Here is a 24494-nt window from a genome sequence, read left to right on the forward strand (position 1 = left end):
TCTAAGTTGTGATTTCCCCATCTCTGCCTCTAGTCACTAGAACTGCAGGCATGAGCCACCTTGCCCAGCTAGAGAGCATGTTTTTCTACTTGCCTCAAATGATGAAAAAGGTGTTCTTCCAAGATTAGGATGGCAATTACCTTCACAAGCCTGGGAAGCTCCTGGGCTGCCCCCCTCCCTCTCCCAGGCCCTGCCTCCTCCTCCCTCCCCTAGCTCCGCCTCCTGCTTCTTCCTTGATACCACAGCAGCTTTTGCCTGCTGTAGAAAATGTATTCCCTGGTAGTTGTTCTTCATGCGGCTGGTAGAGCTGCCTACAAAATCCTCTAGCCAGCAATGTCATCACCATGTCCATCTGCTTCTGGCAAGTCAGGTCCAGAGCCATAAAGTAGCTGCGATATCTAGTACTTATCAGATCGCATAATCGATAAATGTTCCACTCACAAGCAGTGAAAATCATGTTGGAGCTACTAATGACCGGAATCGTTCTGAGTACTTTCCCTCCCCTCAGTGTAACTGGGCTGTCAGTCAAGCGAAGCCCACAGGGAGAAGGGAGAGGCCTGTGCGGAGCCCAGAGTGGGCTCTTCTCTCTCACCGGCCACTGTAGCTCAGTGTGGGCAGTGGCACCGCTCCTTCCCTCCTGTAGGACCAGAGTGGACATAGTGCTAACTGCCCCGCCACAGAAGGTGGCCAGCAGGCGACCCCACTCTGGCCCAACACTTCCCCAGAGCCTTAGGGAGGCATGTATGTTTCAGATTCTGGTGTCATTAAGTTTTAAAATTGAGAGATAACCGTATTTCAATTAATTTAATTGCCAAATCAAAATCCTGAGCTTTGTGTCTGTCGGTCAGGGTCTGAGGCCCCGCTGGCTGCCTTGCTTCTGTGCTGCTCATTTCCTGTGCAGCGATTAGATGTCAAATCTGCTGCTGCCAAGAAACAACTGAGAAAAATTCCTACTTTCACCAGGAGCCGAGGACGGAGCCTTGTATATCTGACAGCTGGTTTGAGACCCGCAAAACAAATAAACAAAATAATAAAAGTAGGAAGAACTTCCCCGGCTTAAACCAAATGGAGTGTTCATGAAATGAGCCTCTGCCTGTGGGTTTCTGGGAGTAGAGTTTGTCACATCCTCCCTCGTAGGAGCTCTGAGCAGCTGGGTGTTTGGCATTTTCCGTAAGACCTATGGGAGCCTGCTCCAGGGTGGAAGTCTGGAGGTTGATTGCAAATGGTCTGCACTTGGACAAACCAGCAAGGTTTCTGCCCCAACGCTCAGCCTCCGGGGGTCTCCTTGCTGAGCGAGGCGATGGTGAAGGGAGAAGGGCCCCCCTCTGCTTTCCACCAGGGGGCGTGGTGTCTGTGTGGCGGACAGAGCCAGGCCCTGCCCGGCTCCTTTGGTCTCCAGGCCTGTGGAAATTCTTTCTCACGTGTACCTTGGGTGAAAGTCCTGCTTGGCTTTGGGTCACCAGTTGTGCGGCAGTTGCAGAACTCGGCGGTGACTCCGGAGTCTGTGCCTGGAATTGGGCTGACAGATTCCAGGGTGACCGTGAGAGGCGGCCCACCTCAAGCCTGCGCGCTCTGCGCCTGTGTCGATGTCGGGTTGGCTCTGCCAAGGGTGCTGGACAACAGGGCCTGGGGACACGGGGCTGCTGCCCCAGCCTCGGCCCTCATCGGCATCAGCATTCTGTGGTGGGGAGTCCTCTGGGGCTGCCCCTCTTCCAGATTCTATTTGGCTTCCTCCAAGCAATTTGCTACCTACCCAGTCGCCTTTGTTGGTATGTGATATAAACACGATCTTTGTTGTTTTAGTGTATTAGATGAAAACACTGAGATGTGAGTTGGTCTGAGGAGTGTGGGGAATTGGAAGGTGTCCCAGGCAAGCTGGATTCTGCACATACAAGGTGCTGCTTGATGTAAACAGGCCCTTCCACCGAGCTGCGTGCTCAGCCTCCACGGAAGAGGTGCTTTCGTGGGAAGAAGGGCTGGTTTTCCCTTGCAAGTCACAAGTCAGAACCAGCTACTAATAATCTCAGGGGCAGGGGGAGCTAGGGGGAAGAGACCAGGGGCCTCCCTTGAAAGCTAGACCACCAGCGTTTATTGTTGTTGATCGATTTGTCATTCTGTTTCTGTGGGACTCTAGTTAAGGACATTCTTACATATGCAGTTTTTAAAAAGAAGACAACTTTTTCCATGTGAGAAAACTTGTTTTCCAAACCCAAATGACAGCACTCTTCCAGTTAGCACCCTCCCACCCAGCCAGGCTCTCCCCGAGTTCGGTGGTCATGGGGCGCCCTCTCCTCCCTGCCAGGATCTGCCCAGGCCTCATCCCGAGCAAGCCATGGCAGAGACTTAGACACATCTCAGGCATACTTTCCACCCTGTCAGAATTTACATAGTAACAATAATTTCATAGGCTGCATCGATTTTATTGACTCAATTCACTCACCAAGTTCTGCTGGTTCGCTTGGTTTTCCTGGCCATTGTTAATCATAGGTTCTTTTATTTCTATTGTATTTACTAATATTAACACTGAGATCATACAGCATATTGCATACAATATAATGTATAGGATACCAAGAGGCTAGGAAAGAGTTAAAGCAACTGTGAGGTTTAAAAGTTTCTTTCTAAAGCCAGCACTGGTGGCTCATGCCCATAATCCTAGCTTCTCAAGAGGCTGAGGTCTGAGGATTGGGATTCAAATCCAGCTCGGACAGGAAGTGAACACCAGGAAATGAGACGTGGAGCTGTGGCTCAAAGTGGTAGAGTGCTAGCCTTGGACAAAAGAGCTCAAGGGCCACGCCCAGGCCCTGAGTTCGAGCCCCAGGACCAATGACAACAACAAAAAAGTTCCTTTCTATAGGCCAGAACTGTCACTGCAGGTATTAGGTATTAGTATAACAAATCTAGTCACTCGATTTTCTGGCTGAAGGATGCCAATGCACTTACCTAGCTTTAGATACAAACCAGTTGGGCCCAGGCTTATGGAGTCTGGAGGAACAGCACTGGCCATTTAAGGGAGCCAAGTCAAGTAGGGGGTTTGTGCCGAGCAGAAGCCCGAGGGACAGAGTTGGGAGCTCATGGCCTGTCCCCTCCTGTGGTGGGTGGGTAGCTGCCACTGGGCCTCCGCATCATGCGTCCCTCCTCTGTGTGATCAGGTGAGGGGCTCTGCGTCATCTCTTGATCGGCTGTGTTCAGTGCACTCAGCCATTGTTTTACCTGATAAGTCGTGCTACTTGTGTAGGTTCCTGGTTTAACCTGGCAAGTTGGTAGATAGTAGTATTTTATTTGTATACATAAGTTATTTGTCAAGTCTGTGCCTTATGGTTTGTGCTGAACAAGTGGCAGTTATTTGTTCGCACCAACAAGGTGTAGAGACATTTTGCCCCAGCGGTGTTATGGAATGGAGTCATTGAGGACGGCGTACAGCCTGCCCGCGCCTGTTGCGTACGCCGTGGAGAAGCTCAGAGCAGAGCACAGTCGGCGCCGCACAGAGCAGCCAGTCGGCTCATTTGTCCCGTCGTTTCGCGCATCGGCGTCTCCCCGACTGAGGAAAGGATTCATCTCTTGCCGCTCCCTTGCTTTTGCAAAGGAGGCTGTGGTGAAAGAGAAAATGTGTGCTTCGCGTGTCTTATCCTGCAAAGTAGAGGAAGTCACTCTGTGCATTAAAAGATGGTGGCAGAAGTTCACAAATTGGTGTCAGAGGGCAACAGGACAACAACTTAGCCATCTTTGTTGACTGTTTTTTGTTCTCAAATTGGACAACACTTCATTCCATAAACTAGAGGCTGTGTTCCAGGGAGCTGAGCAGAAGAGGCTGGCTTTATAGATTGAGACGAGCTGCAAAAAGCAAAAACAAAGAACAAATTGGTCATTTCGGTGTTCCTTGTAAGACAGGGATGGCAGTCAGAAAAATAGAGAAATGATTGGCTGCCCTCAGGTTACCTTTCTTGTATCAGGATCAAAGCAAGCGGGGAACTTTGTTGTCCTGCAGATCATAAGCAGCCTGCTGGGGGAACTTGTGGCTCTCATTTCTCCAGGTTTCCTGGAAGGTCAAGTAAACAACCCAGTTTCAGGTTGGTGGGGTGGAATTTTAGCCCCAGTGCCTCTGTTTTGATGCTTCCTCTGTGCTGTTGGACTTTGTGTGAGCACTTGGTCCAAAATAGTGATTTTCGGTTTATTGGGCTTTAAGAAAGTCTTTTCTCCTTTTTCTTCTGAGGAATACCAAAAGGTGTGTATACTTTTCACTGTGGTTACAAATACCCCATGATTGGCATACTGATGTCATGTGGGTCCTTTCTTTCTATCTTATACCTGTCTTGTAGGAGAGTTGAAGGAATTTGCTTGTTATGGTTTTAATGGGGTATTTATTGCTAAGATTATTAATAATTTGTTGGGATTTTTTTAAGGAAGAGTAAAGCCCAACCTTTCTCTGTTTTAAATTCCGAATGACTAGGTTAAAATAAACCAACTTGTGGAAGTGTCAGTGACACACTCATCAGCTGAGTTCCAGAAGCGTCCTGTGCCAGCCGGTGGGAGGTGGCTGTCTGCGGCGCCTAGCACTGCAGGTGCATTGAAGGACTCTGCCCAGACCCCAGTACCACTGCCTGAGGGCCTGAGTGAGCAGGCCTTTGGAGACCTGGAGTCAGAGCTTGAGTGCATTTCCTCTCCTCTGCCTCCACCTTTGCCTGTGCCAGCTACACCCCAGACTGACAAGAAGAGCTAAGGAGGGGGCTTCTACCCACCCCAGAAGCTCTAGAATGTCCTTGCTCAAGAAGTAGTGTTGTTGAAGTCTTAGCAAGGTCTGATTTTATTGTAACAAGATAAAGTAGAGAAAGATAGAAAAAGAGGGGAAACTATTTCCTTCGTCATATGTAAGAAATGGAAGTCAAGACTCAAAATGGTGTCTTACCTGTGGCTTTTATTCTTTCAGAGCTGGAATAGTATGCCCTAATCCTAGGACAGTAGTGTGGGGCCGCTAAGGCAAGTGCTGTTTACTCTGTTTTCAAGAGTTTCTACCATCTCAATCCCTATCCATCCACCTCTCAATGTGCTCAGGAGACAACTCTCTCTCACAGGTTTGGGCTTTCTGCCTACCAGCCCCATCCTAACGTCATCTGAACACCCCATTTGAGCCTCTTCATTAGGATAAACTTAAGTGAGGTCTCAGAGGCTTAATACCAATTACAGAAGACACTCTATTCTTATCATACATATTCCTGGTGTTTGAAGGGCTCTGTGCCAGGAGCTGTGGGCAAAGAACAAAGGTACATTCATCATACCGCAGTGAAGAAATTGGAAAACACGTACTAAGTGAAGTCTGTTCTTGGAATGCAAGGCTGGCTCACCACTCAGAAATAAGGCAGTGGTATTCACTATATTAACACATTAAAGAAAACTAATAACATGCACACGCACACACACGCGCACACACACGCGCGCGCGCGTGCACAAAAATGATCCATCCTTGTCCAAAGCTCAGCAAACCTGAGATGTGTGGGAATTGGTCTGACTTATGGAGTGTCTGTGCAGCCTTTCAGCCCCACATCGTCAGTGAAGAAGGGACTGAGATCTTAGGCAAGGCAGGGACGTCCTCACTGTTGCTCAGCATTCCATTTCCAAAAGGCAAAGGAAGAAACGCAAGGTGTAAATGCTGAAAGGCCATGTTTATATGCAGAAAATGGTCCCTGAAAAAACCCTTTGCAATCTGCTAAAGCATTTTTACAACTAGCAAGATAGTAGAAAGAAAGACCAAGGCAAAGACCAATTGTTTCTCTATATATTTCCAGTTCCCAATACCGGTGACATTTGGACCTCAAGGATGGTGTTGGGGAGCTCGTCCTTAATGCTCTTATCAACTGGCAAGCTAAGTGAGGCAGAGATAGACTTTGAATGAACTGGTTTGCTGCAGTACACACAAAGGCAGAATAAGCAATAAGCTAAAGAAGTATATGAAAATAATATCCAAAAGAAAATTTCTCCACCAGTGTGCTAGAAATTAACCAAGTCCATGGAAGAAATTGCTCAAATGACTACTCCCAAGTAGTACTCATGTCAGTCCAAGATGGCGTCAAGCTGCTTCTGAAGTCGTAAGAGCTGGTCCCTCTGCAAGGCCATGCTGCCAGTCCCCTTTCAGGGTGAGTGTTTGCAGAGTGGAGTCACAGCAAGATGTGTCTCAAGTGGCAGTCTGAAAGCTCAGTATTTATAGTCCCAGAAGGTGGATTATCTCAGCTTCCAGATGCCAGTTTTAGAGGAAAAGGTCTGGGACAACATACCTCATTTGCATGTCAGTGCACAGTTGTCAGTCAGCCAGTTGTCAAGGTGACTGTCACCCAGCCACTTGGCTCAGCTGCAGCTTGGTTGCAAGATAAATCTCAGAAGGAGTTCATTCTGCCAAAGCACAGTTCTCTTGATCATAATTAAAATAGCAACTTGCTTCGACCCCCAGGAGCCATAGCGTGGCAACACACACAGCAACAACGCTTACATGATAATGCGCATGTGCATCTCTACCAAAGAAGGGGGGCGTCTGTATACTCATAACTACAGAAACATCAAGTAGAGAAGTAAATCTCAGTTTTCAAATTAATGGAGAATAGCCTGTGAGTTGGAGACTCATTAGCCTTAAGATGTCAGTTTTCACCATACTGATCTATGGATTCCATGCAATCCAATTAAAATCCCTGCAGGCTTCTAAGCAGATTGACTTGTTGATTTTAGTACCTTACAGAAAAGTAAATAAATTCGATTACCGAAGTAATTGGGAAGAATAGAATCTGGAGACATCCCCTATTAGACTTAAAGACTTACAGTACACATGCAGTAGCCAAGGTCAAAAGCAACCAAGGCAAAAGACAATTGCAGAGATCAGTGGAACAGAAAAGAGCCACACCATGTGGCCAGTTGACCTTGACAAAAAAAGGACAATAATTTTAGCATGTGTTTCTGGACTAATTGAGCATTCATCTCCAATGAAACAAACATTGCTCTGTAACTCACACCTTATAAAAAATCTGATGCAAGCTGGACTGTAGACCCAAGGGTAAAAGACCCAAGTGTGCTGTCTTTCATTGGAGAAATCAGGGACTAGGAGAGCCATTATTGTGCATTCGTAGGGACGGTTCCCACAACACATTCATTCCATGGGAGAAAATGATAATAAAATGGATTTTGTCAAAACCTCAACTTTGACAGACTGAGAAAATACCAGCAAATCACAGGACAGAACGTGTACTAGAATATATGACAAACCTAAGCTACAAGAAAACAAAAGCATTTTGCAGTGTGTAAAAGATTTGAGCAGACAGGTCGGCACGGTCAATGCACAGGTGGCAAATGATGAGGTGAAAAGAATGTTCCCCCTCACGCTGGAGGGAGATGCAGAGTAATGTCTCTACTACGTAGAGCCCCTTCTCCAGGCGCTCCGTGCTGGGGACGGGCCGTAGGTCCTCACAAAGGCTGTGCCAGCCCTCTACCAGCGAGATGCCCTCCCAGCCCTGAACCAAGTGGTTAGCAATCTGTCACTAGCAGGTGCCAACAGGGAGCAGAGCTCCTTTTGTCCTGGGTCATCTCCTTCTCCTCTCTTGCCTATGTATAGAAATTCATTTTGTACAAACCACCCGGGAAGCCTCCGCAGATCTGGAACGCGCACTCGTGGTCCAGGCTGTGTGAGAAAGGACGCAGCCAAGGGCTCCCTGGCCCCGACATACTGGTGACATCCTCAGGTCTGCCAGTGGCTAGCATGCCGGGAATGAGCTGGGGAAGGAATGGCGATCTTCACCAGCCTGGGAAGCTCCTGGGCGTTTCCTGCTGGAAAACCAGAGCCCTGCCCTGGGGCTCCCGTCCATCCTCACTTTCAATGGTGGAGAGCAGAGCCTCAGAAAGCAGAAAGCGGGGAGTTAAACTTGAGAAGCTCTTAGAGTGGCAGTGCTGCACCGACTCAGCTGTTTCCTCCGTAACCCATGGGGAGTGTGGTTTTCATTTTATTTTAATATCCAGTCATTTTCCCAGTTTGTAGCACAATGGAGTCTCCAGGGTAAGATGGCCCCTGAGCTTCAGAGGGGAGCACGTTACCAGATAGTCCACCCCCAAACCAAACCCCAAGGAGGTTAAGGGGCCCTAGACAGAGTGCGGTTGCCTTGGCCAGTGACTCAGCTGATGTGGCCAGGCCTACGGTAAACCCCTGGGAGAGGGGGTGGAGAAACTTCCAGGCTGATGCCCCACCTGCCACTGATCCTGACGTCAGATCCGGACGTCACGTCTGTCAGGCTCTTTGTGAGCAAGCCTTAGCAGTGATGATCAACCAGGAAGTGGAGGAAGGGCTTCCTGGATCCTGAGAACAGTCCTCACAGCCTTGTGGCTCTGGAGCTCACCCCCCCCCCCCCGCCCCCAACAGCCCGGCCTGCAGCTGGCTCGGGAGCCTTTGCTTTGCCCTCCTCTCTGAAGAGAGAAAACTGGAGTCTCTGGAGAAACAAAAGTAAGCCTTGAAAAGGTAAAAGAATAGTAGAGAACTAATAAAGACTAGGAAAAACTTTAGGAAATCTGATAATTCTGTTGCAAAATTTAAGTGACTTTAAAATCACCTGTCAGTAGAATAGGTATTCTGGGAAATGGAAAGTAATGAAAAATAACGAGATGTACAAGCGGCAAAGCAAATGAGGAACCTTACCAATAATGTTTTTTGAAAGATAGAACAAGTGGCGACGAAACAATATTTAAGAACGTGCTGCACTTCCACAAGTATAAGCTCCGTGTATTTTTAGTTAGTATAACTGGAACATGCCAGACCTGTCAGCATACTCATGCATTATACTTAAGACCAATGGGCTCAGCACCAAATGTTAGCAACTCAGCTCCTACAGCATAGGAAGAGAACCATAGACGTTGACCAGGCAAGGGTCATGCAGGGCAGGGTATATAATTTTATATCAGGCCATCTAGTAATAATTTATTACCTTTGGGTTTTTTTTTCATTGTTTATCTGTTGCTTTTTGAGGGCTGGGGATATGGCCTAGTGGCAAGAGAGCTTGCCTCGTATCCATGAGGCCCTGGGTTCAATTCCCCAGCACCACATATACAGAAAACGGCCAGAAGTGCCGCTCTGGCTCAAGTGGCAGAGTGCTAGCCTTGAGCAAAAGGAAGCCAGGGAAAGTGCTCAGGCCCTGAGTTCAAGGCCCAGGACTGGCAAAAAAAAAAAAAAAATCCTATCTGTTGCTTTTTGAGAGAGTTTTACTGTGTATCTGAAACTGGCCTCCAACCCCCAGTCCTCTGTCTCGGCCTCCAGAGTATACTGCTGTGCCTAGCACAAGTCATCGTAATAGGCCACAAGAAACATACATATGTGTAAACTTACAAGCAAGTTCTATCCAACCTGGTAAGGAAGACAGGAGGCTCTTCCTTTGCTGAAGAGAAGTTTTCCCCTTGCCCGGCAATCGCCCTCGCCCCCCCCCCCCCCCCCCCCGCACAGGTGCGCCACTGTTGTAATTAGGATCAGCTCATTCGTTGCAGGCTGTGTTCTGGAATCATTGGTCGATATAATGATTAGATGAGAAAACAAAATGAAAGATATAGATACACACACACACACACACACACACACACACACACACATATCCTGAAGGGAAAGCAAATTTGCATTATTTATGTCTGGTCTGAATATCAGCGTTGCAAAAAGAACCCAGTAAAATCCATTGACTAGCTATTAACAAGAACATGAGTGTTGAGCAGAAGGGCTGACTACTCAAATTTACATACATCCGAGTCAATACCGCAAATGTCACAGGCACCGTGTCTGCAGGGTAGGGGGACGCTCGTGGCCCTTCCAGCTGTGGCAGGGCCGGTCTCTCAGTGTGGACCCTGGCTAGAAGGCCCCGTCACTCTGCCGGTGCACTAGCTCACCGGCTCCTGGTACGGTAGCGTGCGGCACAGGTGAGCTCCTGGCTGCCCAAAGCCTTAGGACTGTGACAGGGTCAGCATGCGGACACATACAGCGGAGCATTTGTAGTGACCCAGAATGCACAAACAAGGACAACACTGCAGTTGCAGACTCCATGAGACGCCCGGAGTGAGCAGCCTCTCCAAGGCCAGGCGCCAGCCAGCCACGGACTGCGTAGCTGGGTTCGTCCTCGCCCTTGCTTCACCCCACACTGGCCATGATGGGCCTCATTTTAAGTACTTGTAGAGCAACAAGCATCCTGAAACCTCGTTCCTGGGCTTGGTCCCGCTGCATGGGGCCCTCAGGGCACCTGTCTGCCTACCGTCCTGACCACTCCCCTGTGTGCCGTGGATCACTCCTTTGTATCCTCTTTCTGCATCAAAACTATTAGCTTTCCTTTCAGAATTTAGGTTTATTAAAGGCACTAATGCTGCCTGTGATCTGAGGGATGCTTTTTTCTGAGTATTGCGTTGCTAGGATTCGTCCGAGTCGGTGTGTGGTTGCATGTCTGCCTCATAACACACCAGCACTGGAAAGCATGCACCCAGTGCTGGGCCAGTGGTTCAATGTTTTATATACTGTTTTATTATTAAAAAGCTCCTCTAATTCCAAAATCTGCTTCTTTATGCCCTTTCTGGAGGAGAACAGTGCTGGATTGTAAACTCAGGGCCTACTGCTTGCCAGATAGTCATTCCAGTTAAGCCCTTTTTTCATTGATTATTTTTTTCCCCCCACTGGTTATTTTTGAGACCGTCTTTTTGCCAGAACTGCCTCCGGCTGTTGGTTGAGAGGGGAGGACCTCTTGATATTTACTTATTTATTTGTTTATTTCGTCTTGATTGGCCTTGAATTACAATCCTCTAGAAAACTGCCTCCAAAGCCCCTAGAGGGGCTAGGAATGTGGCTTCCTGGGAAAGGGCTTGCCTAGCATTCACACAACCCTGGGTTCAATTCCTCAGTGCCACATACACAGAAAAAGCCAGAAGTGGCGCTGTGGCTCAAGAGGTAGAGTGCTAGCCTTGAGCAAAAAAAAGCTCAGGAACAGTGACCAGGCCCTGAGTCCAGGCCCCAGGACTGGCAAAAAGAAGAAAAAAAGCAGCTAGAATTTCAATCCTGAGTCACTTGAACCCAGCAATAGGGTCTTGCTTTGTAGCCCCGTTTGCTTTGGACTTGTGATCTTCCTGATTCAGCCTAAAGTGCCACCTATCTTGTTTGTCCCTCCCCCTCTCCCCCAGGGGGATGAGAGCTTGAACTTGTTTCCTCAAAGGCTGGCACTCTTCCACCCAAGCCACACATCTAGTCCCCACCTGCTTACTTTAGAAGGCAGCTGTGCTTGCTGCTCAACACGTCTCCCCCAGCAGTTTTGGATGAGCCATTGTTGCGGCTCGAGGTTCTACTTCCGCTGAGTTTGCAGAGGCGTGGCTGCGGGCTGCGTGGTCGCTTTGGTCTGTGGAGTGGCTCTTTATCCTGGATGTGGCTTGTGACTCAGGTGGGAGCCCTCTGAGGAGCCATAGAAACCCCAGGGCTTCCTCGGGCTCTCTTATTTGACAAGACTTAACCTCCCTTCTGCCTTCTCATTGTCAAGGGAAGCTGCACTCTCCCTGTGCATTTCCCTTCTTTGGGGTATCCTCCACGAAGGGGCGGGGGGGGGGTGTCCTTGGAGTTAGTTGTGCTCGTCTGATTTGCAGGTCACCGGGTTTGCGTGCCGGTCTCGGCTCCCTCCTTGCGAAGGCCGTGCTGATCTCTGGCTCCGCGCTGGGAGAGGCGTGCAGCCTCTGCGCGCACGCTCCCCGTGTGAATTGTGGGGTGCAGCAGGGGCGGCTCACCCACAGTGACTCTTTCTCTTTTGCTAGTTCTGTCTACAGTTGTTTGTTATTTTCAAACGGTTGGTTTTTTTTTTATATTTTGTTCCGTTTATTATTGCTATTGGCAAAAGGATTAGTCTGATATAAATGGTTCTGTCATTACGAAACTCCAGAAATCCCAATCGATAAGTACATTATGGATGAAGAGACCAGAAACATGGCTTGCGGACGGCTCAGGCCTGGACGCCCATTTCTGGTAGCGTGTTCCTCCCGTGACGCCGCAGTCCCGAGAGCGGGCGCGGACGCGGGGGGCTTCCCGCAGTGCAGTGAGCGCGGGCCGGGCGCCGGAGCCGCCAGCCTGCCGAGCGCGGTGCCCAGAGGACGGGCTCGGAAACGCGAGCCGCCGCCACCGACACCAAAGACTGCAAGTGGTTTAGCTCCGGTTTAGCAGCCGCCTCTCCCCTGCGTCTCGGGGGAGGAGCCACTGGTCTGCCCCGGACTGTGTGCGTGAGCGTGTGTTGTCGCCTTTCTGGTCTGGAACTTTCTGTCCTTGGAGTCTCTCGCACTCCTAAGGCACTGCTGTCTGTGCTCTCCCAGCCTCCTGCTCCGCCTAGGGCTCCCTTCTGGGGTCCCCGGCTGTCGCCAGGTGTGTGTACCGGTCCCCTTTTTGGAGCTCAGGGCCCAGCAGTTTTGTACGCGCTCCATCCACCCATCGTGAGTGGGAGCTGCGCACGGCCACCTGAGCCCGCGGCTCGCCTCGCCTCGCCTCGCTCCCCGCACCTTCTGGAATGGGGGTGACCGCCCCGCGGCTTGCTGCTCCACCTCTGGCGATGCACATGCCGTCCATCCTCACAGGGAGGCGTTAGCTGCCCGTCACCAAGCCAGGATGAGATCATGAAATGGGGCTTTTAAACACAGGCCCAAACACCTGCTCCCATCCGTCAGCGGGGCGCTCGCCCCTGCCTGCCTGGAAAAGGTTAGAGCGAAGGGCAGAAAGGGGGACAGGTGACGGGCATGGGCAGCCAGGCTTAAAACGACAAAGGAGGACCGAAGGGCCTTCACTGGCCAGTCCCAGTGTGTTCGGGTACAGTGCGCTCAGTCCTTCCCTGGGGCAGGGTTCTGGAGGAGGGTTCATCACCACTGTGGTCACTGGGCAGGATGAGCATGTGCCCGTGGGGGGGGGGGGGGCTCTCCTGCTGGTCCTGCTGGTTCGTTTCTCGGGGACAGTTTTTCCCATCCTTCTTATAACCTGCTTATCACTCCTGCCCTTCTGGATTCCAAGGTGATTGCACAGTGACTGCCGAGAGAGCGGCGTAGAGCAAAGACACAGAATGGAGGCAGAGGTGCAGAGATGCCAGGCTTCTCGCCTGCTTTTAGTTCATTCTTGGGCCCAAGTAAGGAGCCGGTGCCTTTCAGCAAAGCAGTTCCTAAGTACCGATTACAATCAGAATTCACAATTTTAAATATCGTTTGTACTGAATCCTTATTAAAAGTAAGGTGACAGTTTGCTCCTGAAACCCTGTTAAGTCGGGGCACATCTGTCGTTGCTGTTTGCAGGCCGCTGTGCTTGAAGGGGGCAGCCCAAGCATTTATGTTTCTCCCACTAGAAACATTAAGCTGCCTTTTTACTCAACATTGCCATTGATTCTGCCCTGCCATGTGTCGATAGCCCTGACAGGAGAGAGGAAAGATGGCTTCCTGCCTTGTAGCCTGCACGAGCGAGGCAGAGCCTGTCCGTTCCACGCCTGCCCTGGAGAATGCGCTGCCTGTGGATGCCAAGTCGCAGCTCTGACTCCCGTGACTGTGCCATTGAGCTCCTGTGCCTTTATCTTCTCCCAGCTCCTTTTGTGTGCCTTGGGGTTATTCATGTGCACCTCCAACACACTCCAGCTCGCCTTCTTAAGAAGGAGACAGAAAAGTCCAGGCTGCTCCACGCTGTGTGGTCTGGAAGCCTTGTTTTATGTCACATCTTAGAGCTTGTCTCCAAGGATGAGGCTCCACTGACTGCGTACCGACTCCTTTCCTGTGCTGGGGACTCACAGGTGCAGCTCTGGAGTCTAGCACCTTTCACGCTGCCAATGAGATTTTCTTCTTAAATCCAAGAGCTGCTGTAATTAGAGTCTATTTGTTTACCGTGGCTGTTCCCGATCCCACTTTTAAATGCTACCTTTGCTGACGGGCCTTCTTTGCATTGAACATTCCATTCAGCTCCTCATGTTCTTTTCTTTCTCTGCAGGTTTTGCATGCAGAAGTGTGTCAGTCTGGTGCCTGGAGTCACCCTGGATTTGATTGAAAAGTAAGTAAGATTTTGAAGCCCTCGTGGCTGTCTGGATCTGAGGGGTTCTCTTCAGTCAGTTCTCACAAGTGCTTTCTCTCAACGTGAGGCCGTTTCCCTTTCATGTGGGTATGTCCTTTTGTTCTCTGATTAAAGCTGTTTGTGATGGTAGCACTGGTACTTAGTGTAGGTGGTGGCCAATGTGGGACCAGATTAAAAGAGAAATGATAAAAAAGCTCGATTCTTCAGAATGTTTAAAGTACTGCAGACTCTAAGCCAGAGTAGAGCAGAGCACAGCTTTGCACAGACCATCTCTGCCTTCCTGGCTGCAACAACCAAATTATGGTTGTACTTTGACCTCATTTCCTTAAACTTGAACTTGACATTCGGCATTCGGTAATTCCCACCACTTCTCTCTTTACCTTACTCTTGTTCTACCTATACCTGTATCTTTATCCCTACCTCTGTTTCTACCCTTACGCTTACTCTGACCCCTCACCATTTTTCTGTTTAGAGCAGACCGATTCCAAAGACTGGACCAAAGCCCTGTGTTGCTTTCCCACCCCAGGCCTTCTAAGTGTATCGAGCAGTGAGCTCGTCCTTTGTGTTGATCTCTTTGGGTCTGCGATGGTGCGTTGTAACTCTAAACATGACTTGCATTTGGAGGGCTTATTTGTTTTGTTTGTATGTGTGTTTAAAAAAAAATAAGTGTCGATCTTATTCATTTTATGCATTTCAATGATTTGACCACTCTCAGTTCACCCTGACTCATGTCAGCAATATGCAAAAACTGCAGAGTGATGGGGAACTTGGTGCTCTGGACCCCAGGTCTCCCACGTTTGGCCTGCCAGGTCACGGATGCTTTGCCAAGTTCCAATTACAGAAGTTATTTGTTAAGATAATCAAGGCCTGAAGTTACTAAGTTAGGTCAGGAAAGCAAAGCTACTTCCAAGGCCCTCCCTAGTGAAGCCCCTCCCCGTGTGAGCCGGAAGACACTCGAGAACATGACCTTGGGCGGTCTGCTATGTCCCTTCCATGAGCAGACGGTTGGGAGACTAGAAGCTCGGAATGGCCTGCCACACCCTTGGTTCAGTGGGATGGATTTTCCAAATATGTGTGCACATATCCACCATTTTAAGAAAGACCCAAAGGACCCATGTGCAGGGCAGGGCATAGGCCTCAGCAGCAGAGCAAATGCTTAACAAGAACCAGGAATGGGGTTCAGGCCCAGCGCAGGGGGTGGGGGGAACCATTCGTAGTTTATTCTGAGTACAAAGTGGAATTTTAATAAAGAGAAGAGTAGGCATAAATGAATTTGGCATTTCTCTCCCTCTTTAACAAAAACATAGTATGCAAAATATGTCTGTAAGTAAGTAATGAGGACACTTGTCCATGATTGCTTAAGTATACTTCTCCTTTAGTGGCTCACACCTGTATCCTAGCTACTCAGGAAGCTGATATCTGAGGATAACGGATTGAAGCCAGCCTGGGTAAAAAAGTCCATGAGACTCTTACCTTCAGCAAACCACACCTACACCTCCCCCCATTCCCACCCCCACATAAGCTGGAAGTGTAGTTGTGGTTCAAGTGGTAAGTTACCAGTCTGGAGTGAAGTTAAGGGGCAATGCCTCAGTCTTGTTTAAGCCCCAGTACTAGTACAAAAACAGCGTGGGGGTGGGGCGGGGCGGAGAAATAACAATGGTATATATGCTAAATATCTATATTAAGCACCATGCAATGATGGATACAAGGGGGCGGGGAGATGAGTTCAGGGCCTTGCACATGTTTTGTCATTGAGCCCTGCCCCTGAAAGAATGTTGTTTTGTTTTTCTTGAGTTGTTCATTGAAACCCTCTTACATTAACAAGAAAGAACCTGGCTCTTGGTTTGTCTCAGCTTCTTGGTGGCCTCCGTACCAGGCTGCCAGGGCTGACCTTGAGAAAAGGTCTCTAATGACCCATCGGTGTCCTCTCTTGATAAGCTCTTGGCCTCAGGGCAAGGAGGCCCCATTCCTCTCCCGTCCTTTGCCAGCAACTTGATAGGCAGAGCATAAACTACACAGGAAAGACTGCCCAATGGGACTTGTAAAACCAAGTTTAAAAATGGACTGGAGGGCCTGGGAAGGTGGCCTAGTGGTAGAGTGCTTGCCTAGCATGCACGAAGCCCTGGGTTCGATTCTTCGGCACCACATAAACAGAAAAGGCCAGAAGTGGTGCTGTGGCTCAAGTGGTAGAGTGCTACAGAAAGAAGCCAGGGACAGTGCTCAGGCCCTGAGTAGGCCCTGAGTTCAAGCCCCAAGACTGGCCAAAAAAAAAAAAAATGGACAGGAGACATGAAGAGAGGTCGCTGAACAAAGATGAGAGATGGTGTGGATTGGTGGCAAATAAGCATATAAAAGGATGCTCACTAGCACTTACACAAATACAAAGAAAAGCCCCTGCACACCTGTAGAATGGCTGAGTTTGGAGACTGCCGGTGCCACGAGCTGGGAGGACGGGGAGCGCTGGAACCCACACACCAGCGCGCCAGAGCTGCTTGTCAGCGGTGTCCACCAAGCCACGTGACCCAGCCCCTCGGGTGCCTTGCCTAGAGGACCCTGTGCGTGTGTTCACATGGAAACCTGCGTGTGAATGTTTGTAATCCTTCTGCTCATTATCACCCGCTCTGGAAGCAGCCAGACGGTCTCTGAGAGCCGAAGAAACACACAGGCAGCAGACGGGCATGTCTGATAAAAACAGACTTAGCTTCTGGGGACTGAAGGGCCAGGGACAGAAGCTCGGACATCTGTATGAGGCTACGACTTTCACCATCCTGCGTCAGGTCTAATTGTGAACTGTAAAAACAATAGTTCTGATTTTAGAGAGGCTTACTTTCTAAAGCTTGTTGAAAAAGTATTTCTCAATCTTCCTACTCCCCTACGTTCATTACGGGGTGGGGGTTGTTCATTGTGATATTTGTAGTCATGTCTGCAACGTATCCCAATCTGGGCCACCGCTGTGGAGCCGGTCGGGTGTACGAGTCATCGTAGACGCCTCAGGCTGCACGGTGAGTCACTTAGGAAGGCGTGTTGACAGGCATCTGAGTCACTGCTGCCCGGGACGATCCGCAGACGCACCTGCTCCTTCAGGAGAAGCGGGCTCACACCAGACGTGCCGTGTGAAATGCCACACCGCTCTTCTCCCTCATGGCTTGGCAAAGAGCTGCATGCGTGAGAGTTGTTGAATTAGCTTTATTGTTTATGCCAGGACAAATTCCAGACTTGTGAAGAACCTTTGCTATCTACCTCCAGAAGCCTCCTGGCCACTGCCACTGGGCAGCTATTGGAATCCGACTCTCATGTTGGCAGATCATTGGAGAAATGTGTCCATTTGAAAGAAGATGGTGTTACTGTTACATTTTTATGAACTAGGTTTTCCCCAGTCCCATACGAAGCAAAGCTCTCCGTGAGTAGACTTGGTTTTGCTGTTACAAAGCTGGGCAGCCAGCAGAGCAAACCTCTGAGTCTGATGCTGCTTGCCTGGCGCCATGGCCTTTACAGCAGAGTCCCCCACTCTGCTTCCGCTTTCTGCAGCCATCTTCTCCAATTAGGTTGGTGCCAGTGGACTCCACCTTGCCAGCTGATAAGGCCACATCCGTCCACAGCCCCCGAGCTCCCTGTTTGGGGGCTACCTCCTCCTTTCCGTTTGGGGCGCCACCTGGGCACACCGACTCGCCTCCAGTCGGCAGACCCACTCACTCCACAACCATGCGGGCTGGTGTGCCCGCCCCCTGTGTCCTGGGAGAGCCGGAGACGGCTCTTCTTCCTTTGCTTGTGAGCCGTGCCGCCCTGGGCACCGGCACCTTCCCAGCGGTGCCACGCCTCATCCGCGTGGATGCACACCTCTGAACAGGTCCCCCAGCCCATTCCACTCGGCTCAGTGTAGGGGGCCCTTGACCCCTTGACTGCAGTGGGGTTTTGTGTTCTGAAGAGGTTTTCCTGCACCGCGGGCCTGGCCCTCCCCTTCACAGCCCCACAGACTAGGTGAGTTACAAGGAAAAGGGGTCTCAGTTGGCTTAGGGTCCTCCATGTGCGAGGACAGGGGGAGGGGGGAGGAAGGGGGGCACATCTAGCAGCGAGCTTCTTGCTGGACTAGAACAGGGCAGGACGCCAGGATTCAATCATGGGCCTCCATGTTACCACCTTTTCTATCCCTAATCACTTCTCAAAACCCCTGCCTCTGTGTACCTCAGCTACATTAATTTTCTACCTGAATCCCGATTGAATCTTAAAATGTGGATTAGGCTTCAACTCATGAAGTTTTGCGGAGGGGACACACTTCACCCTATCCAAACCACAGCGCATCCCCTCATCAAGCCCTGTGCCTGCTGAGCAGTTGCTCGGTGCCCAGCTGCCCGCGGGGCGGCTCCTCCGCCTCCATGACCTCAGGCGCCACCCTGCTCAGGAATCCAGCCCTGGTCGTGTCATTGCTGTCCCTGGAGCCATCACCGGGGAGCTCTGTGCTTCAGCCGTCCTGGGTGAGGCCCGGGGCGGGGGGCCCCTCCACCTGCACAGGCATGGGGGGAAGGGGCGAGCTGCAGCCATGGAGCGGGGAAGGCATCTGTTTTCTCCCCGAGCTGCTGCTCTGGAAGGAAGTGAGGGCGACCTTCCGCAGCCCGCCCCCGTTTCTAATTATCTGCGCTCACCTAGCCGCCTGATGAATAAGCCTGTTGCTGCTGCAGTGCGTATTTGTATTCCAAATCCTCCGAGACAGCAGCAGTAAGATCCATGCTTGGAAATTAAGGGACATTTTTCAGCCCTGAAACAAAGTAATGAAACGCTTAAACAGTGCTAGAAATATTAGGGTACTCGGAGAGCTCCAGGGAATGGAGCTGAGTCTGTTCCACGAGGCAGTTCGTTAGGATTCTCATCACTGAAGGCTCAAAGCGTACAAAAATTATTCATGATTAACATCGATTGTGTAAACACGTATTCTAAAGAGCTAACAGCCCAGTGTCTGGAGCAGCCCGGCGGCCCCAGCCTGCTGCCGCCTCACAGGCCGCAGGCGCGGAGCCCCCCACGCTGGCTGGGGGAGGTGATCCTAGCATTGGTACCGTAAGCGCTTTTGTGTCTGCTATGGAGACTTGCCCTGTGTGCGGTGCTGTGTGGTGGTAAGCCTCGCCAGGCCCTTCCACTGGTTGCTAGCGTCACCTAACCGTCTACAAGCTGGGGAACAGGATCCATCTAGCTGTGTAGCCTGCGCTGTCACCAGCAGGACCGGCCGGGCCGGGCCACGCAGTGAGCCAGAGCCGGAACAGTGTGCACGCACCGTGCCTGCCGTGTGAGCTCCGTGGAAGCAGAGCGCACCGTGCCTGCCGCGTGTGCTCCGTGGAAGCGGCACGCACCGTGCCTGCCGTGTGAGCTCCGTGGAAGCAGAGCGCACCGTGCCTGCCGCGTGTGCTCCGTGGAAGCGGCACGCACCGTGCCTGCCGCGTGAGCTCCGTGGAAGCAGAGCGCACCGTGCCTGCCGCGTGTGCTCCGTGGAAAGCAGAGTGCACTGTGCCTGCCGCGTGTGCTCCGTGGAAGCAGAGCGCACCGTGCCTGCCGCGTGAGCTCCGTGGAAGCAGCGCGCACCGTGCCTGCCGCGTGTGCTCCGTGGAAAGCAGAGCGCACCGTGCCTGCCGCGTGAGCTCCGTGGAAGCAGCATGCACTGTGCCTGCCGCGTGTGCTCCGTAGAAAGCAGAGCGCACCGTGCCTGCCGCGTGAGCTCCGTGGAAAGCAGAGCGCACCGTGCCTGCCGCGTGAGCTCCGTGGAAAGCAGAGCGCACCGTGCCTGCCGCGTGTGCTCCGTGGAAAGCAGAGCGCACCGTGCCTGCCGTGTGAGCTCCGTGGAAAGCAGAGCGCACCGTGCCTGCCGCGTGAGCTCCGTGGAAGCAGCATGCACTGTGCCTGCCGCGTGTGCTCCGTAGAAAGCAGAGCGCACCGTGCCTGCCGCGTGAGCTCCGTGGAAAGCAGAGCGCACCGTGCCTGCTGCGTGTGCTCCGTGGAAAGCGGAGCGCACCGTGCCTGCCGCGTGAGCTCCGTGGAAGCGGCACGCACCGTGCCTGCCGTGTGAGCTCCGTGGAAGCAGCCCAGGCTGCCTGGGCCTGGAGTGGAGGCAGGTGCCTGCCTAGGGTCCCCCACTATCAGGGTGCAGTCGTAATATAGGCTTGAAAGGAAAAACACTGAGGAATGTAGCCCTGATTGAAAAAAGTGCCTTTTTGCCTCCGTAAATATCCCGGCTGCTTTGAGGTGAAAGTCAGTCATTGGTCAGTGTGTGCCAGTCACTGACCAGACCAGTAACGGCGCACTGGAAGCTAAGCTAGCGACGGAAGGGGGAGCAGAGCCCCAGCAGGCTGCACGGCGGGGCCGGAGCTGGCGGAGCACACGTTCTGCCGGGGCACAGAGCATCGTGGCCAGCAGTCGTCCATTACACGGCCCGTGCGCGCCGCCCCGGGGTGCCTGGCACTGGGGCTGAGCTCCTGCTGTGGCCGCACTCAAGTCGATCTCGGTCAGAAGGGAGGAAGGGCCAGGCTGTGCTGAGGGGCCGGTGTGGAGAAGGGAGAGCGCTTGGGGCCCCACGGTGCCTGGCCACAGAGCTTCCATCGCCCTCACAGTGGTACCACAGCACTGGCCTTGGTCAGCAAAACAGGCCTCGTGGCCCCGACCCTTGGGGCTCGGGGGCCCCGCAGCGTCCGTGGCGCTGGCTTCATCTTCGCCGGGCTGGGCCCTCTGTCCCGCGGGGGGCTGGGGAGGGCGCGAGCCCGGGGTGGGTCTGGCGCGTGCCCTCCCCCGGCGGTGCCAGGGTGCAGCAGGCTCCGAGGGGCTTTTCTTAATTGGAGACAGGTTTCCGGGTGGGGAAGCCTCGGAGCCACCTTCAGGTGACAGACGGTACTGGCTGTCGCCCTGAGCCTGGCTAGGTAAAGTGGGGGACACAGCGGGCGCAGGACTGGGAAGGCCAGGCCTTCCGCACCCGATGGACGCCTCGTTCCATTTGCGGGCACCTTCCTGTCCTTAGTCCACCTTCATTTTGCTCTGCTCTGGGACACTTCTCAGGAAGCCATTACTTCAGTTCCACCTCCCTAATAGCCCCTCTCCTCGTGCACAGCCTGCTTCGGGTGCTGTTTGTTTTGGTGGGGTTCTGGGGCGCCCCCGTTCCCTGAGCACACTGGCTGCCATCCCTGGGTTCCCCCGCTCAGCTGTGGCCGCGTCGCTCCCTTCCGCAGGGCCAGGGCCTTGCACTCACTGGAGCCTGCTGGCTCTTGAGGCAGGCAGGCCCAGGCCCGCGGGCACACACAGCCCGCCCGTGGGCCGCATGTTACGGGTGGACATGCACAGGGAGCAGAGGTCAATTTTGGCCCGAGATGTATCAGAAAGAGCCACAGGGAAAGTGCCTGAGCATCCGAGTGTCTGATCTCAAAGAGCAGATCCCTTACGGATGAGGTGACACCAGGGGACGTCTACGTGTGGGAGGAATCGCTGGCAGGAGAAGGAGGGGCCTCCAGGGAACCCCCAGAAGAAAGTCATCCTGGAAGATGGTGACCTGAATGCACACTGAGAGTCTTCTCTGGTGCCGAGCACCGGGAGAAACGGGCTTGCCCAGGTGATGTTGGGGGACGAAGGCAGGCAGGGTGTCCGCTGCTCTTGGGCTGAAGCCCCTGGAATGGGACTGTGGGCAGACGTGGCTCTGCCTTCCCCTCCTGGCCCAGAGGCCAAGGAGACGTCTTGGGGCCAGGCAGGAGGGGCAAAAGAGGGGCAGGCACACCCGAGGGATCCTGGAGCCACGCTGCTTTCCCATGGCACGGGCTTCAGAACAGTTTGTGCCGGCAGAGCTCAGAGGACAGCTCTCCCCCACCCCTGCGCCTTCGCCCCAGACCCCGGGAGCCCAGGAGAAGGCCGCGTGGGCTTTAGAGGTCACCTCAGGCCCCGGGGTGGGAATCTGCGTGGCGGCTTTCGCTGTGTGCATATCGAGTGAGCCCTGGGAAGCTGCCCCTGCCTGTCTGACCTGCTGCTCCTTTTGATTCTTGTTGGCAGCTTCCCGGGGACCAGGCCTGACTGCAGGGATGGGTGGTGGGATAGGTTCTTGAACAGGCTCAGCGAGCGGCGAGGGAGCCCCAGAATAGCTCCTTCCTGCTCCGCCCGGAGCGCGGCCACCCCCTCTTCCCTTCACTGACTTCCTCGGCAAAGATTAGCAAGCTGTGTGTGTGCACCTTTGGATTGAGAGACACCAAAAATGGGCTTTCAGATCACCGGGAAACACTCTGCCTGTGCACTTGTTTTTAAAGAAAAACAGCATTCATACAGGGCCAGTTTTTAAATTTTTTTTTTCTGATGTCCAGTATCTCAGGTGCTGGGTTCACCATCAACTAATGTTGATTAACTGGTGTAACTTATTCTCTGGAAGGAGCTAATGAGGCTTAAGTGTTTACATTTAATTAGCTTTGCTTTTGGGGGGTTGGACCCAGGGCCTTGGGCACTCAGGCAGTGCTCACCCCCGAGCTGTGCCCCTAACCCGGGCATTCTCAACTTCAGGCTATGGGGTAGCAGAGGCTGCAAACCAAAAATGTCATTGTGTTCTAGTAAGATGCCTTTTCTTTGATTCGGTGACCACATGTGAGTAAATCTGTCTGTATATATCGGGTGACCAGGGAAAACAAGTTTCTTATTAGAGCTCACAATAAAAGCCTGGAAAGCCTCCTGTCTCCGTCTCCATGAAGGTTGTGTGCTGCTGTGGTCAGTGGTCAGCAAAGCTGGTGCTACTCAGGCAGCCCTTGCCTGTGTGTCTTCCTCGTGCGGTGCCTCGCCGGTCCTGTGTGTGCTCTCACTGCTGTCCGTGCGCCTCAGCTGCCTCCTCTTCCTGTGGCGGAGATGAGCCTGACGAGCGCTGGCCACGCTGTACGTGTGCTCTGACCTTCGGACTCTCTGGAGGACCGTGGGTCATGGCGGGCCCCAAGGGGCCCCCTGTCACCAGTATGTGCGTCTCAGCCGCGCTTCTGCTGTGGGGCCCACCGTCTCCAGTTATCAGTCCAGCCAATACTGTTTGCAGAATGCATCTCTTCCATCTTACAGATGATTAAGGCATACCTCTTTTTAGCAAGATGTAGTCGGCTTTTGTTTTAAAATTGACACTGAATATTGTTGGTTTTAACTGAAGTAGTCTCTTTATATTTAGGGTAGTTGTAGACATCTTTAGATTTTCCACATTTGCTTTTCCTTTCTTGGTGCGTTTCCCCCACTTCCTCTCACTTTTCTTTTTTCCCTTTTATTATTTTAAAGGTGATATGGCAATTTTATTCCTCCTTTTCCCCCTCTGTTGGATTATTACTTTACTCTGGACCAGGGTTTTGGGTTTTTTTTTTTCCTTCTATAGCCTAAAGGCTTTCAAGGCCACATAAGGTCTGTCTGCCCACATTATTCCAGGGCTTGCTGGGGATCCCTCTTTTGTTATAACTATTCTAAAATACCATACCCACTCCTGGCCTTACAGAACGTATACAGCTGGCAAAGGTGGCCCTTGATAGATTCTGTCTTAGAGATTGAAAATAGGGCTTTTTGACTCTGATTCCATTCACCTACTTCCTAACTTCTGTGTGATTTTTCACATGAATTCTTAGTTGTCTTTCTACTTTCATCTCTATGAATGCTTTTGCTGCTGTACAGAAATATTATTCATCCGTGTTTGCCCATGTATTTGCTGTTAGGTCCAAATGGCTGGCAATCCTCATCTCAAGGCCCTAGACCAGTGCCTGGATGTACAAACACTCCCTCCTTACCCTTTCTCCTTGACCAAACAACCTAATTGGCTGCCAGCAGACCAGGGCTTTGAACTGACAGCCCATCTTCCTCCCCACCTCGGGCTGTGATTCCTGGTGCACGCTGTCTGTGCCCCGGCATGGCTGCTTTTGTATCAGCCCCCACCAGGCATTCCTTCTGACTCACTGGAAGTACCTCAGACTATACGCAGGAGGAAGAGGACCTGCGCAGAGCCCTGTGCTTTACCTCTAGTGCAGATCTGCTGAAAAGAAATTACTTTTTTTTTTGTCAGTCATGGGGCTTGAACTCAGGGCCTGAACACTGTCCCTAAGCTTTTTTTTGCTCAAGGCTAGCACTCTACCACTTGAGTCACAGCGCCACTTCCAGTTTTCTGGTGGTTCCTTGGAGGTAAGGGTCTCACAGACTTTCTTCCCTTGGCTGGCTTTGAATTGTGATCCTCAGATCTCAGCCTCCTGGGTAGCTAGGGTTACAGGTGTGAGCCACTGGCGCCTGGCAAAAGTCATATTTCTATCTGTTTGAAAATGCCATGATTTCCCATTTATTTACGTTTTAAACCAACATTACTGAGAGACGAGACGTTCAATAAAATGGCCCACTTCAGCTGTATTGCTTGTTGAGCTTTGACAGATTTATGCCCTCTATCCTTGCTGGTCCATCCCTTGCCTTACTCCGGGCTTGGGTACTTTGGATCTGAGTTTGT

General features: G+C 51.8%; 1 protein-coding gene across 2 annotated transcripts in view; it reads left to right on the plus strand.

Annotated features, from left to right (window-relative positions):
• Rptor (regulatory associated protein of MTOR complex 1) overlaps positions 1-24494 on the plus strand; it is a 270069-nt gene that overhangs the window by 160753 nt on the left and 84822 nt on the right. For both annotated transcript variants that reach the window (XM_048366647.1, XM_048366648.1), the window contains one exon: positions 13967-14026. In XM_048366647.1, the coding sequence (XP_048222604.1) occupies positions 13967-14026 (60 nt within the window). The remainder of the gene's footprint in view (positions 1-13966; positions 14027-24494) is intronic.

The sequence above is a fragment of the Perognathus longimembris genome, chromosome 17 (assembly GCF_023159225.1).
Source record: "Perognathus longimembris pacificus isolate PPM17 chromosome 17, ASM2315922v1, whole genome shotgun sequence".
In the NCBI taxonomy this organism is placed as follows: domain Eukaryota; kingdom Metazoa; phylum Chordata; class Mammalia; order Rodentia; family Heteromyidae; genus Perognathus; species Perognathus longimembris.